This window comes from Danio rerio, chromosome 1 (assembly GCF_052040795.2).
Source record: "Danio rerio strain M-AB ecotype USA chromosome 1, GRCz13ab, whole genome shotgun sequence".
In the NCBI taxonomy this organism is placed as follows: domain Eukaryota; kingdom Metazoa; phylum Chordata; class Actinopteri; order Cypriniformes; family Danionidae; genus Danio; species Danio rerio.
In genome coordinates, this window is record NC_141021.1 from 13,290,543 (window position 1) to 13,312,518 (window position 21,976).

General features: G+C 35.6%; 1 protein-coding gene across 4 annotated transcripts in view; it reads left to right on the forward strand.

The window, feature by feature from the left end:
• Positions 1 to 21,976, forward strand: part of slc24a2b (solute carrier family 24 member 2b) — a 38,633-nt gene that overhangs the window by 6,451 nt on the left and 10,206 nt on the right. Inside the window, exons 3-9 of one of the 4 annotated variants that reach the window (XM_087236338.1) lie at positions 3,041 to 3,097; positions 15,015 to 15,050; positions 15,147 to 15,255; positions 15,334 to 15,408; positions 17,014 to 17,040; positions 17,177 to 17,253; positions 17,349 to 17,492. In XM_087236338.1, the coding sequence (XP_087092464.1) occupies positions 3,041 to 3,097; positions 15,015 to 15,050; positions 15,147 to 15,255; positions 15,334 to 15,408; positions 17,014 to 17,040; positions 17,177 to 17,253; positions 17,349 to 17,492 (525 nt within the window). 4 annotated transcript variants of the gene reach the window in all.

Below are 21,976 nucleotides of genomic sequence, written 5' to 3' on the forward strand. Positions count from 1 at the left end.
ACCTGAACAAGCTGATCTGTGTCCTCTAGATCACTAGAAAGCTGCAAGTATACGTGTCTTTTTAGCTGCTAAAGCTGCGTTCACACTAGAGTTTGAGCTTGCGAAATGCTGTAGTACGGCGCTGCGAAAAGAGGCGGGATAATACAAGATGATTAGACATTTAATAAAGCGAGCAATTGGTCCATATTTTAAATTTCTGTCCAGAGAGGTCATGTTTTGATCTTCGATTGGTCTTATGCAATCACGTGATGCGATTTCGCAGGTCAGAGTTGGAAACTTGTCGCACGAGCTTGCATTTCCAGTCTGATGCATTCAGACTCCCATAATTTCATGCAATTGATGGCAATTTTCGCCACTTTTGGTACTTTATAGTATCCGAACACATCGGCCTCCCCAAAACCCGCTCCATAGTAAAGTTGCTAACACCACTGTATAGTTATTAACCCAGATCTCTACAGTGCTATTCAGACACCTCAACCCCGAAAACCCATAACCCCCTGCCCCCCCAGTCTTCCATAATATCAGAGACAAATGTTGACAGGTATGCTGATTAGGGTTGGAGATCAAATCTGCAGGATAATGGCTGAAGTTGCCCATCCCTAACAACAGTAGCTCCCGACAAAGGGTCCAGGACCCACTAGAGGCCCTTCACAGGGGTTACATAATATATTCACTGCGCATAATAAATTAATGTATTTAGAGTCGAAGCTAATAGTATTGAGAGAATCATTCTAACGTTACACTTTTGGGCCCCAGTTTGAGTCCAGGCTCCTGGACCTTAGAGATCCTGTTACTCACTTTCTCCCACTTTTCTTGCTCTCCATTTGTAATGGCCTTTTTTCAATTGATTTATTATTTTTAAAACATCTTTAGCAAAACATATATGTTTATATCCAGTGTATGAATTATACAATGATGATCGGGGGTCAACTTTTTCGGTAATGTTAGTTTGTGTAGGCTAATACACGCTTCAGTGAATCAAATTTATGTATTTATTTAAATTACACCTAATTTATTCATGGTGTTTGTGGGACAGGCTATTTAGTGTTCATATTTCAGCTTACTTTAGTTCAAACTTTACAAACTATGCATCTAATTTGACTTTACTTTTAGGCTTTATGTAGAAACAAACATCTATTTTATGAGAAATCAGTCTTGTGAACTCTTTCGGTGCTCTGAAACTGCCGGTTTCAGACTGGTGAATGACATTTTTCTTGCATAAACTGACTGGCGTGATTATGCATTCACAATGGTATGAACTGTTATAGGGGGGGTCAGGTGAATATCTTTTATTTAAATTATTAACATCATTATTTAAAATGCAGATCAGAGTGAATTTTTTCTTCAATTCAAAGGGACATACAACTTGTTTTGACATCCTTTAAGGGGGATTAAGCCTTAATTAGGGGTGTTAATTCCCCCAACCCCCGCTGTAATTTACACCCTGGTTTTATCATGACTGATAAAATATGAAATCTTATATAAAGTCAAATATAAATAATCAATTTAAAATATATAGAACATTGAACAATTGGATTTTAATTATTTTTTTAAAAGAAACTCTTTAATTACCTTTAAAAACATGTGAAGCAAAGACATTTATGTAAATAATATTCAAAGATAAAAGTAAAAGACAAATTCAAGGGCTATTGAAATAACTCATATTTAACAACAAATAAAGCCCCCCGTTTTTAAATATCCACTTGTTATGTATTTTGCTTGCAAACAGAACATTCAGCATAGACATTCAGACATTAATCACAAATAAGTTGGCTATTAAAAATGCCCCTTATTATTAAAAATTCCAGGACTGCATCTTTATGCTCATTAAAGAAATAGTTTAAAATAATTCAAACGAAGGCACATTTACATTATTACACTATTGCATTGATTGAAACTACATGTTTCCTACAATATAGCAGCATATACTCAGTGGTTTTAATCGTGCATTCTGCGCTCTTGAGCACTTAACAAACCTACATAGGAAACTATTTGCAACAGCAATGACAGCAGACCCTGATTGTTGGCTGAGAAATAGTGTTCCCAATGAAAAGAACACAGACAGTTTTATCACCTCTCTGAGCCGGATTAGGACTTATAGCAGGTGTCACCTGGACAGAGCAGACAACGCAGCTCTGAGTGCACAGTCAGCTGAGAAACACCAGAACCCCTACTGTTCTACAGGCAGCAGAAAAACACAGCGGAGTGGAGATGAAGCAAGATAAATAATAACAACTCTACTAAAAACAAGTCAAGACATTGACAAAGAAAGTTTTTATTTTTGACCTGACACATTAAGGTTTCTTGACACCAGCTTGAAGAGCTCTTGGAGTTGGTTTTGTGGTTAATCGTGCATTTTAACCACTGTTTTTTCTTCTTTAACAGTTTGTTCAATACCAGTATACCAGTTTCACTTTTGAGTTTACTCTTTTTACAGCAAAACTGTAGTATATCTATAATCAGTGAACTAAATTTTGTATTGTTGTTTTAGACATCTTTAATGTATAAATGTATAAGTTTAAATGTATAAGCAGTAGTAATCAGTATGCATTTGACAGACATAAGGTCCTAATCAAACAGTAAGCAGCTTATTTTTGCATGTATGTGCCACACTTTTCATTAAAACATTTCATAAAAAGATGTTTGCGATTTTAAATGCTAAAACAATACTATTGAATGTTCAGATAAGTAGCATAGTGACACTTTTTGATAGTGAGGAATCATCTTGGGTTCAGCTGGTAAGAAGTCAAGATAAAGTAACTGCAAAAAGGGTTGGTTTATATACTAAAATATTCACCAATATTCAGGCATGTTTTTACTTAATTGGCCAAAAGTGTCCACATTATTTTGGCACCAAACATTATATTGCCTCAACTCTGGAGATGAAACCAATAATAATTCTAAATTATCACCTTATAACATACACTGTTGATATAACATGAATCTGCTGGTTGTGGATTTAGTGGTGATATTTATCACTGGTTTGATTAGGTTAATCTTTTGTATCTCCTGTCCTATCTGCTGTCTTTCGCTCAAACAGCTGGAGACGTTGGAGTTGTTGTTTGCAGATGCGGTTTGTCCCACATATGGAACGCAGGTGAATCAGCTGACCGTGCTGTTTTGATAGGCTTCTTAGTGATGCATCAGGGCCATGTACATTACTTTTAAAAACCATTAGTCGCATGTTATCTTCACGAACCTACATTTATTAGTGGTAGATTGCTGGTAGATTGCTTATTGTATATTGGGAATGTGATTTCTGAAAGCTTGTTGTGATAAATATGCTTTTTTTATTGAGAAATGATTTATGCAATGATATGGACAGACAAGTAGAACTTGTAGAACACAACAATATTAGAGAATCTGGATTTCTAAAATGAAAATAAATTGTGGTAGGGACAGGAGGTTGTTGTAGGGCAGTTGGTACATGTGCTTTTTGCTCCTTTAGCCGAAGCTCGGAATAATCCAATTAGATGTGATCCTTTTAGCACTGCTAAGTATAGACAGGTGTCCTGTTCTTTTTTTAAGCTGTGCTCAAATACAGGGTATTGCCGGAAACCTGCAGGTTTTTGAATCACCTCGTTAGATTTCCATTCACGGCAACACCTTTATGTTTGTGGCTGATCCATGTAAGGTCTGAAACATGGTGGGTGTCTTCATTTCTTCATGTGGTTTATGACTCCCAACCTGAAATCCTTTGTAATCCCAAATCAACTGCTTAAAAAGGGTGACGCCAACCAAAGTAAAAAGACTCTTAGTGCTTAGGGGAGTGACCTGCCTTCTGAAGAAGACTTTTAAGGGAATAGAAAGCATTACAACAACTCTATTTTCGAATAATGAAATGCACAGAACTGCTTGCAATGAATATTTTAAAACATTTTAAATTATATAAAATATTGAAAGCAAATCTGGGTATCAATGTAAAGTGAGAAAGCAGCACATGCTTGTTATGTATATGATAAAACAAACTCCAAAGATAATGAAGAAAAATAATAGTTATTTTATAATTGCTTAAATTGGCAGTAGGCATCTAGCAGATGCTTTTTCAAAACTACTTGCATTGGTTCAGGATACACGTTAACATTTGTTCATATGTTGCATTGCTTGGGGGACTCAGACTCAAAATCTTTAGCATTACATTGTGGTTATCAGACCCATTAACTTTGCCATTGTTTACAAGAGTCAACCTATAACCTTAAGCGTTGGATTGTGATTATCAGTTCCAATAACTTTGCCATTGCTTTGGAGAGTAAAACCCACAACCTTTAGCACTGCATTGAGGAATCAGACCAGTAACTTTGCCATTGCTGTGGGGAGTCAACCAATAACCTTTAGCATTACATTGTAGTTATCAGACATATTAAGTTTGCTATTGCTTTGAGGAGTCAACCTATAACCTTTAGCATTGGATTGTAGTAATCAGATCAGACCCATAACTTTGCCATTGATTTGGGAAGCCAAACCCACAACCTTTAGCACTGCTTTGGGAAATCAGATCCAGTAAGTTTGCCATTGCTTTGGGGTGTCAACCCCACAATCTTTAGCATTGCATTAGGGTATCAGACCTATTACCTTTGCCATTGCTTTGAAGAGTCAACCTACAACCTTCAGCATTGGATTGTGATTATCAGTCCCAATAATTTTGCCATTGCTGTGGGGAGTCAACCTATAACCTTTAACATTACATTGTGGTTATCAGACCTATTAAGTTTGCCATTGCTTTAAGTAGTCACTCAACCTATAACCTTTAACATTGAATTGCAGTAATCAGACCCATAACTTTGCCATTGCTTTGGGAAGTCAAACCCACAACTTTTAGCCTTGCATTGGAGAATCAGACCTGATAATTTTGCCATTGCAGGGTGTCAACCTCACAACCTTCATCACTGCATTGGGGTATTAGACCCAATAATTTTGCCATTGATTTGGGGTGTCAACCTCACAAACTTTAGCATTAAATTGGGCAATCAGACCGATTAACATCGCCCTTGCTTTGGCTAGTTAAATCTATAACATTTAGCATAGCATTGGGGAATCAAACCCATTAACTTTGCCAATGCTTTGGGGTTTCTAACACACAACTTTTAGCATTGCTTTAGGAAAACAGGCCCATTAACTTTGGCATTGCTTAGAAGAGTCAAACCTATAACCTTTGGTATTTCTTTAGGAATCATACACACACTCTCTATTTATTTGGCCCTTTGGGGTTCAACCTAAATCTTTTTGACTTGACCTACAGGAAACTTACTGTAAATGTAACCAAATGTAGTATTTTGTGTCACTCTATAATGTACTATTTAAGTCTTTGCTGGTGTAATGCTAAGTACATGAGGAAAATTAACTCTATATGAAAAGAAATTAGGGGAAAGAGTGAGAGCTCATTGCTGTGTGTTATGTGAGTTAATATGTGAATCCTTAAATGACTCTGCTTCTAAAATTGTCACCTGTCACCTTAAGCATCTTTAATGCGCTCTCCTGCCTTCTCTGGTTAACTACAGGACCCTTGCTAAGAAATATCAGAGGCAGAGAGTTCCTATGGCGCATATACTTAAATCTGAAATTAATTTACAACCTCTAAAGTTGGTCGTACTGTTACATAAACTCAGTTTCAGTATCTTCTAACGTGAAGGCATTAGTTCAGGAGATTAATTGGAAAAGGCAATCCATTTAACCACTCTTATACAGGTTGATATAACAATAGACTGGTTGTTTGCTTCTATGGGAGAAGGTGGTGAAGGTATTTATTTTCTGGCAATAATTGTGAACAATAAGATAAAATGGAAAGTGTATGAAGGTGAAGTACATGAGAAGTATGAATATGCAAGTTGAAATTGTTGAATTGTTGCTTAAAAAGTTGAAATCCTAATATATGTATAGATTTTCTGTAGTGCTTGCAGTACTATAGATAGTTCTGTAATAGATCCAGTCCTCTAATTGGTCCAGCTGATTGCTAAACTGTTACTCAGCAAAGTTCATTAGCTGCTCTTGATCCTATTCAGCATCTGTGTCTTGTGTAAGGGTTCGTGCAAATGCAGTGACACACTTATATAACTTCCTAAATATGCTTTAATTTTGGGATGCTGGAAAATGTGATTTATTTATTTCCCTTGGAGTCCATTTTAGTCATGCATATCGTTTAGATTGTACGTTTCACAAGGTCAGTTGTTTATTGTCTCACATTTTCACATGATCAATTTCAGCTATGGGAACTTGCAAAGCATTTAAGAATTAATTTTAATGCTAAAGCGCTGGTAGTTTTCCAAAGACCAGACAATTTGAGGCCAAAATTTAAGTCTTAATTTTTTTTAGGGATTTCAGGCATCGATTCTGTGGTTTCTGTTTGTGCTTCAAGATCTCTTTGCTCTGTTTATAACAAAACTGATCTATTCCATGTCCAAATCACCAGTTTGCCCTTGAGTAAGCTATTGTGGATGCTACACAGTGTTTACTGCTAATATTTTATTGTTTCAAAGTAGATGTTTTACCAGCGACCGAAACAATTCTGGATACATTTTTAAAAGAGTGAAGTGAGTTTCTCGTCTGCTAGTCGCTAACACATGGCTTGAAACTGCATGTTCTTGGTGGCTTCAGTCCAATATTGTGTTTGTCAGGATTTTTTAAAGATTCAGGAAGTTGGATCAAAAAGGTTTGGATTTCAGATTTCCTAATCACTGAGATGAAATTTTATTCAATTCAACTCATCTTTATTTCTATAGTGCTTTTACAATGTAGATTGAACCAAAGAAGCTAAACAATGAAGTTCTTGTAAATTGAAGCTGTCAGTCTAGTTTTCAGAATTGAAGTTCAATTTAGTTCAGTTCAGTGTGGTTTAATTTTCACTGCTGAAAGTGCAAACACTGAGGAGCAAATCCATCAATGCACAGCTAGACAAGACCCAAACTGAGCAAGTCAGTGGCGAGTAACAAACTTCAGCAATTGACGAAAGTGATGAAAAAAAAAAAAACTTGAGAGAAACCAGGCTCAGGATGAGCTTCTCTGCAATAGTTGTTCTACGTTTTAAAAGAGATTTAGTGAACATTCTTCCCAGTTCTTTACCATAACAAAAGATTTCCATGTTAAAAGCATGCTATTAAACACTGGTCATCTTGATGAAAGGTTCAGTTTGGAGGGATTTGCCCTTGGTTTTAAGATTGTAGGCCTTATAGGGATGAATCTGGTTGCCTTATTTCAGTATAATGATGTAAATATATGCTATATATAATATTTATAAACAAAATGTTCCAAGAAGGGTTTAATGAAGATGCAGCTAAAGATTCGTTTTAGATTTATCAGTTTTTATTAGTGTAAGGAATATTTGAAGAGTTTAGATACAAAAACCTCTTATTGCTTTCTGAAATTGTCCTTTAAAATGAGTATTTTCGTCAGTCTACTGTGTGTATGTTCAGTAAGATCCCTTTTATGGTAAAGAAAAAGTCCTTTTCCTGGCCTTTAAAGTAAAATATCTCAACATAAACAAAGGAGGCTGAGAAAAACGTTAATTTTTGTTGGAAATTTCAGACGGCACTTAGAGGTTTTTGCATTTGAACTCTTCATTTTAAATAATCTCACTATTCTATGTCTTTCCCCACAGTGAAACGAACCACCGATAATTCTGCCATTTCTTTTAGACAGCAAATGCCCTTCCATGCCAGAGTACAACTCTTATTGCTGGGAAACACACACACACACACACACTCCCATTCACACATTATGGTCAATTAGTTTATTCAATTCTATAGCGCATGTCTTTGAACTGTAGGGGAAATCTGAGCACCCGGAGGTAACGGAGAGAACATGTAAACTCCACATAGGTGGACTTTCTGGCTCAGCCAGGACTCAAACTAGCTACCTTCTTGCTGTGAGGCAACCATGCTAAACGCTTAGCCACTGTGCCACCCTTGTAAATACTCTAAGAAACACCTTTCCATTCAAAAGAGCCTGAAATGTAAAAAGTTCTTAACAAAACCATCAGTGCCAATAAAGAATCTTTATATTTTAACCCTTAGACTGTCTCTCTACCAAACGGTTGACCATGTTTTTACTGTTTCAAATAATGACTGTTGAAGTCACTTAAATATTTACTGTTTTAAATAATGGTTTAAACACAGCATTGTTAGTTTGCAAAAAAAATCAAACAAGCATCCTGTTGCAGTACTACACTTTTAATTTTATTGTAAAAAAACAAAAACAAAAAAAACAACAACAACAAGGAAATATGTTAAATGAGAATCTGAAATATTTTATGGCGTACTTCATCAAATAAAGATGATATTTTCATAGTACATGTATTAAGTCCGGTACTTTTACCATAAAGTGACATATCAACAATTTGGTCGAGGCTGATATTTTTGAAATTATGGGATGTGTTGAAAAAAAAATGCATTGAGTGTGTTAACCTGCGACATTAGGAGTTCAAAAATGCAATCCAAATATTTCTTTCTTGGTGGGGTAGTTAAAGGGTTAAGAGCGTTGCACGTCAGTATTTGTACCAAAATGCCAAATACAGGAATCATAATTAAAAGTCTAATATATAATACTAGAATTACATTCAGAGCAATAACTTAGTGGTTAAGTACGCCAACACACTGTGGTGCTCAATTCGATTCCCCGAGGTCCTTTGCTGACCCCTCCCTTCTCTCTGCTCCCAATGCTTTCATGTCTGTATCCTCAACTATCCTAAGAAAAATGTGAAAGACCAACGCAATCTCACAGCAATTCGTAACTTTTTGATTTAGTGGCTAATCCATATAAATTCATTCAATCTAATTCGTACAATTTAGTCCGGTTTGCTCATCACCCAATGACGGTTGGGGTTAGGGGTGGGGTTGGGTGTCACGCGTCCTTTCTAAAATCGTACATTTTCGTACGACTGAACTCGACCACTAAACTGACAAAATATACTTACGTTTCCTCGTGAGATCAGGCTGGAAAGACCCCTAAAAACTGATTTAAAAAAAGAATCGTGCATCCAGTTTATGGTGTTCACCAATCCATTTGTGTAAATAATGTTGGAATTTTATTTATTACTTCCATTTTTGTTGAAACTGGTGTTAAAGGAATCGTATTAACATCTATTTGCCATTTATTTGCCAATAACCATCTAAAAAGGGTTACAGGTTTGCCTCATTCTTCAAAATATCTTATTTTGTGTTCAACCTAACAAAAAAAATAAATAAAAAACTCCAACTGGTTTGGATCAAGAGAAGTAGGGCTGGACGATATTGTAAAAATCTAACATTGCAATATTTTTTATTCTGCGATATATATTGTGATATGAATACAATTTCACTAAATGAGTTGAATAACTATTTGGAAATAACTCTAGATTAACTTTAGATTGACTGGGAAGATTCTGTAGGGGAGTGCATATGAATAAAATACAAGAAACAATCTACAAGCGACAAGATTCAATAAAGAAAAAGATACCAATTAAATAAACAGTGTTTGATTGTTTTTCAATGAGTCAAACTGTGTTCAGGTGTACAGTGACACACTTGGTAAATGATCAATTGCAGACAACATTGCGTATGCTCTCGATGTGACTATTGCGAATGATCACATTGCAATATCGATGCTGAAATGATATATTGTGCAGCCCTAAAGTGAGCAGTGTCTAATGATAACAGAATGCTCATTTCTTGGTGAACTATCTCTTTACTGCAGCCGTTTAAAAGATGTTTGGCCTGGCAGCAGGACATCTGCTAATGTCAGACTGTTTGAGCGAGCCGCTCTCCGGTTGGCTGACCTCTGCTTTAAAGCTCAGCTCTGTTTCCACATGCAGGCATCAGTGGTCATAGGCCAAAGCTTATCCTCCATCGGCAGAAAGACTGAAGCTGGGGAGGGAGGAACGTGAACAGAGAGCAAATGGCAGGGCCTGCTAATCACGACCGAAACATGTTTAAGCCCTCTATGTTCTACTGGGCTGATTAGGCTTAATTAAGGCTGCTCGTGTGTCTCTGCCGAGCCAACCAATATTCTCATGAGGACACCGCTGGTCTTGCTGCCACCGCACTGGCACGCTTATTTCAGAATAGCTTATCTTGACTAGTCATGGTTTTACCTGTTTTATTTTACTTTATTTTATTATTATTATTATATTTTGTTTTATTTTATTTACAATTTTTATTATTAATTTATTTTATTATATTATTTTACAAATTTTATTTTATGTTATTTTATTTTATTATTTTATTCTATTTATTGTTTTATTTTATGTTATTTTATTTATTATTTTATGTTATTTTCTTGGATTTGTTATTTTATTTTGCTATTTTATTTTATTTATTATTTTATGTTATTTTATTATTTTATTTTATTTATTATTTTATTTTATTATTTAATTTAATTTATTGTATTATTTTATGCTATTTTATTGTATTATTTTATTTTATGTTATTTTATTTTATTATTTTATTCTATTTATTATTTTATTTTATGTTATTTTATTTATTATTTTATGTTATTTTCTTGTATTTGTTATTTTATTTTGCTGTTTTGTTTTATTTATTATTTTATTTTATTTTATTATTTAATTTATTTACTGTATTATTTTATTTTATGCTATTTTATTTTATTTATTATTTTATTTTTCCTTTTATTTATGTTATTTTATTTTATGTTATTTTATTTTATTTATTATTTTATTTTATTTTATCATTTTATTTATTATTTTATGTTATTTATTATTTTATGTTATTTTTTATTTTATTTATTTTGAATATTTTATTATTTATAATTTATATAATAAATTATTATACAATTATTATTTTTATAAAAAAAATTATATTGGGCATTATTGGTAAATTCAAATCATCACAATCATTTTATTTGTAATTGATTCATAACTAGTTCTTTAAAATATATAATACTTTTCAGTTTTTTTCCGACATAAATATGTACATTTAATATAATTATAATGTAAATATGTAAATGATATTAGTTTTATTGTTATTATTATTGATAATTCTATATCTATAGTTCCATATATTTTATTGATAACAGAAATTATTGTTATATTCAAATAATGATAATTACTCGTATTAATATTTTCTTCTGACCCGAGGAATAAAAAATAGCTCCTAAAAAATACATCAACAAATAAATAAGAATTTCATCCATTTTCCATCTAAGTATCTTCAATACTAAATAAATACTTATGACTTAACATGCATTTAAATGATATTAGACATTAATAAATTAGAATATATTAGATTAGAAATATTGTTTTTTAAAACAATATAATAAATTAACTTTTTACTTACATTTTTTTCACTTTTTGTGTGTCTTGGACTTTTTTGTGTAACATTAAAGGATTCTTTATTGATACGTTCAGTTACTGCTTATTGGATATATAATAAAATGCAGAATTATTTTTTCATTGTTCATTTCATTATCACTAAATTCATTTTCAATTGTTCATTTCGTTATCACTAAATTCATGCATGGGAAACATTAGAATTTTGTGGTTGCAATGCCTTAACTCCTTTTTTCATGTCTCTATAATGACAATAGTTGACTTGGGAGGCTAAAGTGAAACGATTAAAGCTATTGAAACTATCAATCATGGCATTTGGGTCAGAATTGATTCGCCTCCCTGTATAATGCCTAAGAAGTGCTATTTAGAGGCATGCAGTAGCAGATGAGCAGAGGTACAGTACAGGAACTCTTACGGGCTGTTTTTAGCAGTGGTGTGTAACAGATTACCATGCTCATGGTTACCTTCATGTTAGGGACAGATTGGATCTGATCTTTTTCAGAGGTGGCCTGAAATGTCCCTTCCTCTTTCCTTAACCCAAGACAGATAGACAGATGTAATGAGAGAGAGAGAGAGATTTTATTCTATCTATAATATGATTTTGTTTCATTAAAAGATTAACGAAGCAGTGGCACAGTAGGTAGTGCTGTTGCCTCACAGCAAGAAGGTTGCTGGGTCGAGCCTTGGCTCAGTTGGCGTTTCTGTGTGGAGTTTGCATGTTCTCCCTGCGTTCCCGTTGGTTTCCTCCGGGTGCTCCGGTTTCCCCCACAGTCCAAACACATGTGGTACAGGTGTATTGGGTAGGCTAAATTGTACGTAGTGTATGAGTGTGTGTTTGAATGAGTTTGTGGATGTTTCCCAGAGATGGGTTGCGGCTGGAAGGGCATCCGTTGTGTAAAAATGTGCTGGATAAGTTGGCGGTTCATTCCGCTGTGGCGACCCCGGATTAATAAAGGGACTAAGCCGACAAGAAAATGAATGAATGAATGAATAAAAGATAAATAATTAGATTTAACAGCTGATTCTCTCATATTGTTTGCTGCCTATATGTATTGGCCATTAATTGTGTCAGTATACTTATATATACTTATTTACTTATATTATAATTAAGTCCTATAAATTTGGTCAAATATTCACTACATTCACACACATTGATCTTTACCAAAAATGGCTTTTCAAAATATTGATGATACAGTGCAGTATATATGTTACAGTATGTATGTACAGTATGTATGTATGCAGCGGCGGACAGGGACAAAAATTCAGCCCTGGCACTTTAGCCACACCAGCCCACATTACCACACCGACAGCCCCACTGATGGACACGCACATTCACTACTTATATAGGTGTACAGATGGTGAAATATTATAAGCAGTACCATATGTAATAGATATTTAAACATTTAATGTATGTGACTGAAAGAAAAAACAACTCATTTATAACAAATTTACACATACAGTAAAACATGCAGTCTGTATTCCCTTAATCCCACGTTATCTGATAATAATGACATTTTAAAATGTACCGAAGTTCTACGCTAATCTCACAACTGTTAAACAATGTAGGTTACTGTCAAAAACTGTCAGAAGTAGTGTGAATGGCGTGAAAATTACTTCGTATATTTTCTGTTTTCTTCTTACCTCCTCTACCGCGCTACTGTTCTCCGATGCAGCAGCCAAATGTACAGCTTTTGAAAAGATTTCAGTTAATTTTATGCATTTGGCAGCGTCTGATTTGCCCTTTTTTGCTTTCTCTGAGCTTTTCGACACCTCCATTTACGGTCCATCTCTGAAATTAGCACTTACTGTTTGTTTAACATGCTTGCCAGATTTTAATTACGTCCGCGGAACCTCTGATTGGGTTATATTCAGCTAAATGTCTGTTGAAGGAGCAGTATCAACAGATATTAAGCAGACAGTCTACTAATGCTCGTATGGAGCATCAAAATAAAGTGTTACCCTAAATCATTTACATTTTACAATATTTTTCAATGAAGTATAGAACATAATTTAACATTTTAATAATGTTTTTCCTTATTTTTTGGCCTCAACGAGGGTGAAAAGTTATATTGATGTTTGTATTTGTGTTTGTATGTGCATGTGTGTGAGTGTGTGTGTACTGTCCCTTATTTAGAAGTTGTAGTATATAGTATAGGGGGGTTATTTTCTGTAAGAAACCCCTAAACTGACATTCACTGCAAAAAAAAAATGCAGGGTTCCACACAATTCCTTCATGTTGTCCCCACAGAAATCGATTAAGTTAGCTTAATTTTTTTTTTACAAATTTTAGTGGATTGTACATAAAACAATTAATTGCCCCCCCCCCCCCCCCCAATAAACCTCAAGAATTTTGTTGATTCAGCTCATTTTAAATAAGTATTTTGAACAAGCAACAAAAATCTTTTTTTTTTTGAGTAGTGAAGTCATTTGTTGCCATGCAGACTATATTTTCTGAGGGGTTGGCTTCACTTTCTAAGGGTGTTTTCACACCTGCGTTTTTTAGTTTGGTTGAATCGCACTAGAGTTTATTTTTCCTCTTGGTGCAGTTTGTTTGGGCAGGTGTGAATGTACCAATCGCACTCAAGTGCACACCAAAAGCAGACCAAAAAGCAGAGATCTCCTTGAGGTCCTTAAGACCTCTCGGTACTCTTTCAAACAAACCCTGAAGTGGTTCATGTGTGGTGTGAACATGATCTGAACTAGAACAGACCCAAATGATCAAAGTACGGCACCTTTTTGGACTAATCCAGCTGCCGTAGTCTGATGCACTGTGCGTTATGGGATGTGGAGGAGAAAAATTTGTTGACAGCTCTTTACCAGCAATTTTAAACAGAGGGAAAAACATTACCTGATGGATCGATGGTCAAATTTCGGGAAGATCACCATGTCGCAGTTTAGCTAAACTAATTGACGCCACCTCCTGAAGTGAATTGCGATGCGCCTTCGCCGTTTGCAATGCATTAAAAGATTGTTTTCCAGCCGCAGCCGTGCTTCATTTTCGAAATATATAGTTCGTCTAAAGCGATGTATACAAACTATATAGTATACTATGTGCAGGGATACAATCAGCCAGCGCAGTCATTGCTTCATAGTAAAAAGCAACATTTTGTGTCTGCCGGTTTGTTTACTTGTAGGAGTTCTTTTGCCATTTTCCTGCATGTTAGTTCTGACCAAAAGTATTTGGATTTTGTATTTCCAAAAAAAATAAAAATAAAAAATAAAATAAAATAAATAAATTGACCAATCGAAAAGCAGTTCAGGAAATACGTTCAATAACATCTGGCCAATGAGTGATGTGGATTTTGTCACATGACTGCATTTTGGTTCTTTTCAACTGGTTCAGGTCAAAGCAATCAGTGTGGTGTGAAAAGGACCCAAAAACGGCAGAAAAATGCTACAATGTATCATGTGTTGTCCTTGGTCCGGACCAAATGAACCAAACCACAATGTGAAAGCACTTTAATGTTTAGTCACATAACAAAAACGTATAATTAATTGTATAATTAAAATATTTACAATTTATACTTAAATCATCATAGTTCATCTTTCATTTATTCTTACTCTCTTGTTTTCTTTTTTGAATAAAAACTTAACTTTTTCACTAGAAATGAAAATTGCACTATAAGGAAAACAATTAAAACACGACAGAACCCTATTATTATTTTCTCATTTGTGACACTTTTTTCCTGCAATAAAAAGGAAAAAATGGATTGGAAATTGGATTTGATGTCACTTTCTGTTTCTCTCTTATTTTCTGAAGGTTGTCAGTGTACCAGATGATGAAAATAAACTTTCAGTAAGTATCATTTAACCCTCAGCACTTATCCTGAACATCTATACTCTGTTGGATCGTTTTATTCAATGTTTGATTTCATGTCTTTTCCCCCCATAGGCTAAACCCCGCCTCCAAAGAGGAGGAAGCTCCGCCTCCCTTCACAATACTCTGATGAGAAACAGCATCTTTCAGCTAATGATTCACACACTCGATCCTCTCAGTGAGGGTAATGTGCAAATACACGCACACACACACTCACATATTTTATTTTTAAAGATTTATTAAGAAATGTGCTATATTCCAGGGAAGTTCAAGGAGAAGGCATCAATTTTACATAAGATTGCAAGAAAAAAGGGACAGGATGAGGCAAATGGTGTTGGTAAGCTTCAAATTCAATCTGTAATGTGAATTTAGTGTAGCGTTCCTCGCTTAATTTAGCATCAGAAAGGATTTATTGCAAACACACGGATTTTCTCCTGGTATTAAGCGTGTAAACACATGAACACAAAAACAATATAAAATACACATACAAAACAAACAATACACATATAAATAAAAACAGGACACATAATAAAACGAAGTCAAAACATTTGAAAAGCTAATAAGCCTAGTTGGTTTAGCATATGAATATTTTTAATTATTACAATATTATGCACATATATAGACTGAATATGTATGTATTTTAGATTTTCGTGACACTGAGTATATATATATATATATATATATATATATATTTATATATATATATATATATATATATATATATATATATATATATATATATATATATATATACATACATACATACATACATATATATATATATATATGTGTGTGTATATATATATATATACATACATACATACAGTCACCGGCCACTTTATTAGGTACACCTGTCTAACTGCTCGTTAACGCAAATTTCTAATCAGCCAATCACAGGGCAGAAACTCAATGCATTTAGGCATGTAGACATGCTCAAGACAATCTCCTGCAGAACCCCTGAAAATATCCAGTGTTTGGCAGTTCTGTTGGCATAAATGTCTTGTTGAATCCAGAGTTTAGAAGAGAATGGTCAGACTAATTTGAGCTGATAAAAAGGCAACAGTAACTCAAATAACCACTCGTTACAACCGAGGTATGCAGAAGAGCATCTCTGAACGCACAACACGTCCAACCTTGAGTTGGATGGGCTACAGCAGCAGAAGACCACACCGGGGGCCACTCCTGCAGGAAACTGAGGCTACAATTCACACAGTTTCACCAAAATTGGACAAAAGAAGATTGGAAAAATGTTGCCTGATCTGATGAGTCTCGATTTCTGCTGCCACATTCGGATGGTAGGCTCAGCATTTGGTGTCAACAACATGAAAGCATGGATCCATCCATTTTCTTAGCACACTTTGGAACATTAGTACCATTTAAGCATACCTGAGTATCGTTGCTGACCATGTCCATCCCTTTATGAACATCCCGTTCAGCAGGATAACGCACCATGTCGTAAAGCGCAAATCATGTCAGACTGGTTTCTTGAACATGAGTTCACTGTACTGAAATGGCCTCCACAGTCACCAGATCTCCAATCCAATAAAGCACCTTTGGGTTGTGGTGCAGGAAATTGGCATTATGGCATATCAGCCAACAAATTTGCAGCAACTGCATGATGCTATCATGTCAATATAGACCAAAATCTCATATTTCCTGTACATTGTTGAATATATGCCATGAAGGATTAAGGCAGTTCTGAAGGCAAAAGAGAACCCGGTACGAGTAAGGTGTACCTAATAAAGTGGCCGGTGAGTGTGTGTGTATATATATATATATATATATATATATATATATATATATATATATATATATATATATATATATGTGTGTATATATATAATAAATAGATAGACTTTATTTTTGGAAATGTAGATTGAATTATGCACTTAATTTTTTTTTATTATTTACTGGTCATTTTAATTACTTGTTTATGCCACAGAAGACGGACAGAGAAAATGCTTGTTAAGTATGTACTGTACATCTATACAAAGCATTCAGAATGTGCTAATAGTACAGGTGTTTCTAGGTTGTTTCATATTACATCAGCAAAATACCCCAAAGTTAATAAATTGATATTTGTGTTGCTTTATTTGATTCTCCAGTGGATAAGAACCTTCCTAACAGCTCTAATGTGGAGGTAGAAGTGACTCCGCCCATGAACGGCAGTGCTGGACCAGAGGTGATGTCATCATACACATCATCTTCAAATATATAGTAGAGATGTGTTCATATATTTGAACCCCTAATCCTGATTGACATTGTGGACAATGTTAGGTCGAGGTCGAGGAAGAGGAGGAAGATGAAGACCAGCCTCTTAGCCTGGCATGGCCAGACACCATAAGGAAGCAGGTCACATACCTCTTCATCTTCCCCATCGTCTTTCCATTGTGGCTATCGCTGCCAGATGTCCGCAGAGAAGTACGACTGAGTAGTGCTTACTTTTTACATTTGATTGACAGACTTCTGTCATATTTAATTCTGTTTATAGCAACAAAGAAAGCAGATACTGTCATTAAATTAATATTGTCATTTCTGTGGTACTGAGATAATTGCTTAGGTGTAGTTTTTTTTTTCATTTTTAAAATGACATGGCATTACTTTTTTTACACGTTTAATCAGTTTTCTAGAGTAGCAATAGTTATTGTCTAAGAAGTAATTGAGTACTGATTAAGTCAATTTTACGTCACCATTTGAAGTTTACTTGAAAATAATTCAATACCAATGCAGCTTTCTTTGTTAGTAGTTTCATAATATGACACTGAACAAAGTACGCTTATCTTATTTTTAAAGGAACACTCCACTTGCTTGTTTTAGTGTACAAACATCTGTCTTAGTACACGATGTACCTGCAGAAAATTCAATCGTTAAATAGGAGATTATCAAACCTCTGATTATTTTTGAGTGAGATGCTTGAGTGAGATGCTAATGGTCTAATCCGATTCAATTGTCTATGCTAAGCCAATCTAAAAGTGCTCCAACCAGATCTGTAAATCATCTGAATGGATTCAGAAATAGCAAATCTTGACCGTTTAACTCTAGAGGAGTTGTAAAATGAGGCTTTTTGTAGAAACTTTGAGTATTCCACATATTTGAGATTAAAGCTTTAAATAGGGTAATAACAAAACTCTGTTCATTTTTGAGGGAAATGCTTATGGTGTAATCTGATTCAATTGTCTGTGCTAAGCTAAGCTAAAAGTGCTCCCGCTAGACCCGGAAATCATCTGAATGGATTAGAAAACAGTAAAACTCCACTATTAACCTCAAGGGGAGTTGTAAAATTAGCCTATTTTGTAAAAACGTAGAGTATTCCACGTGTTGAGTTTTAGTGCTTGAATTTGTCTTAGTACACGATGTTGCTACAGAAGATTCAAACAGTAAATAAGAAATTAACAAAACTCTTTGATTATTTTTGAGCGATATCCCACATAGCAAAATTTCTCTGGCCCAGCTCTGGCCCACACAATCAGGTTTTGCTTGGCCCACATGCCGCAGTGAATTACGGTACATGACTGGACCAAATCTGGCTTCCAGACAAGGGCCAAACACAGACCATATCTGGGCCAAGTCTCAGCCAAGTTAATAACTCATAACTGGGCCTGAACTGGCCAAACTCACATGGCCCACTTATCAAATTTTTAAGTCTGGGCCAAATACTACGTTTTTCATCTGGCCCAAATCTCGTGTGCCGCCTTAAAAACGGTGCCACCTCTGCCAAACCCGGGCCATGTTTGGCCCACATGCTGTATGCCAGTGCCGGATGAATGCCTGCTGTGCCAGCTTTTTGCCAAATCTGGGCCAGAATTCTTTGCTACTAGGGATCCTAATGGTCTAATCTGATTCAATTGTATATGCTAAGCTAAGCTAATAGTGCTCCTGCCAAATCTGTAAATCATCTGAATGGATTCAAAAACAGCAAAACTTGACTGTTTAACTTGAGGGAAGTTGTAAAAAGGCCTATTTTGTGAAAACTTTAAATAGGAAATTAACAAAACCTTTTGTTAATTTTTGAGTGAGATGCTATTGTTCTAATACGATTCAATTGCCTATGCTAATCTAAGCTAAGCTAAATATACTCCCGTCAGACCCAGAAATCATCTGAATGGATTCAAAACTGGTAAAACTCGACTGTTTATCTCTAGAGGAGTTGTAAAATGAGCCTATTTTGTAAAAACGTGGAGTATTCCACATATTAAGTTTCAGTGCATGAACATCTGTCTTAGTGCTTGATGTAGCTACAGAAGAGTCAAACTTTAAATAGGGAATTCTTGAAATTCTTTGTTTATTTTTGAGTGAGTTGCTAATGGTCTAATCCGATTCAATTGTCTATGCTAAGCTAAGCTAAAAGTGCTCCTGCAAGAACCAGATATCATCTGAATGGATTCAAAAATGGTAAAACTCGACTGCTTAACTCGAGGGGAGATGTAAAATGAGCCTATTTTGTAAGAACGTGGAGTATTCCTTTAAAGAAAAAAAATTCAGTAGATTTGCATATTTACACAACAGAGGTAAGGATGTCGCCTTCTGAAAGCAAAAACCTGAATACTTTGATACACAATACATGATGGTAAAACAAAATTTGAGTATGAATGGTTTGTATTGAGTAGAAAATGTACTCTGATAAACATAAAACAGCTATTTCTCATGTCTTGCAAGAATTTCATATTGAGTGAGAAACATTTTAGATTTAACATTGTCTGTTTCTTTTAATTAGGAACCAAAAAAAATGTCGGAGCAGGACATTTGCGCAACATTGAATCTCTTTTTGAACAAATTTCTGTGATTTGGTGACCCATTTGTTCAAGTCTAAATGAGTTATTGTTTTAATGATTGATTCAATAAATCACTCTTAAGGTCTTGCTAGTGTTATATCTATTACGCATGGCAGGTCTAAACCATCGAATTTACCAGCAACAACAAACACACTCTGCAAAATAAGCATTTAAAGGCATAGTTCACCAATAAATTTACTTATCCTCGCCTATTACACCCATTACCTAATACATAATTATGAGTTTCTTTCTCCTGTTGAACAGAAAAGAAGATATTATGAAGAATGTTGGGAAAAAGCCATTCACAATCATAGTAGGAACCAGAGGTGTGGACTCGAGTCATGTGACTTGGACTCGAGTCAGACTCCAGTCATGAATTTGATGACTTTAGACTCGACTTGACAAAATATAAAAAGACTTGCAACTCGACTTGGACTTGAACATAAATGACTTGGACTTTGACTAGGACTTGCCCCTATTGACTTGTAAAGACTTGCTGCTTCCTATGAAAAGCCCAACGATAAAAAAGTATGTTGACATGGACCGCTCTCTCTCTCCCCGTTTATGTGTGCGTGTGTGACAGCATGCGCGCGCGTGTGTGTGTGTGAGCATGCGCGCTTTCGGCATGACGTCCAATCGAAGCACGGTAGATTGTTTTGATTCGACAGTATCCAACGTGACTACTATGAGGCGCCGGAGTGGACAAAAGTCAAGCGAACGCAGAGAGAATTTGAATTTGAACTTGAGATCGAGCCAATACTCGCGTGCCAATACTCGCTCTCTCTCTCTCTCTCTCTCTCTCTCTCTCTCTCACATACAACATACACCTCTCTCTCTCTCGTGCATTCAGTCTCTTTGCGTTCGCTTGACTTTTGTTTACGATGGCGTCTCATACCTTTAGTGCTTTTGCTCTCACGGGATCCTCCTGTTAAACTGACGCTTCGCTAAGCCACGCCCAAAAACCGCCACCCACCAATCGCGGCTTACCAATCGTAGCTACGGGCAGAGGCTCTGTCAAGCTTTAGAGCGAGGGAAACAAGCCAAATCGTTGCGCAATTGGATTATGAAAATCTGACACCCGCTATCCTAAAAGTTTGGACTGGGTGGTGGGATTTTTTTCCCTTTTCAAAACCAAAGCCCAAGAGGAGAAATGCCAGCGTGGATCAAGCTGTGTGAGGGGCAGTAAAGGAGTTAAGCTAAGTTGGTTTTGTTTTCGATATTCACATTCAATGATAGGTGGCAATAACTCACACTCCTCTTATCCTAAACAGATCTAAACTGTGTTTCTTTAAAAAAACAAACAAAAAAAACAAAGCAGGTTATGCTTCCCAGCGGTCTTTTTCTTTTTTTCCACTCGATATTATGAGCCAGGGCTCGACAATAAGGACTGCCCGATGGCCCGGGGCCAGCGTGCGAGACACTCGGGCCAGTGTACAAAATGTTACTGGCTCGATCGGGCCAGCTGCTGCCTTTTTGCCTGCCAGATCGAGCCAGAGCTGCGTGCTGCGACTGTCTGTCAATTGTGTGCAAATACAATCTTACGGTGCTTTCACACATAGACGTTTGTTTCGGAATCTGTCTCGTTTCACCCGTTAGCGCGTTTTTTTAGCATATATCCAGCAGTTGCGCTCGCTTCCGCGCCAAATCAATCAGTCCAAGATCGCCTGAATGAGACGCGGTCTCTGTCCTATTGAGCGTATCGATTGTAGCGAGAAAACAAAACAATGCAACGAACTAACGACCCAGGCTATATCACAGTGTATCATGATCGTGTAATAGCCATATATACGGCTATATGAAGAGGGAATGATGAGCAGGGCGAGATGTCATTCTTACCGGTAAATGCGAAAGTGAAAGCATGCTGAAATATTACCGAGAGCTGTTTGTCCAGCCTGATCTCGGTTTATCCGTCAGGAAAATTGACCGAAATTACTATCTGTTAATTTTTCCATATTTTAATCGTATAATAGGCCTATGTTGTATTAGGCTGTGTATTAGGCTGTGTATGCTATGTCTCTCTATAATTTAAGCCTAAAATACAGAATTATAGTCAACGTTTCTTTAATAGATTGATTAATTCAATTGACCGATTTCTACAAAACCTGACAATTGAAATGAGGCTCTGTATATATG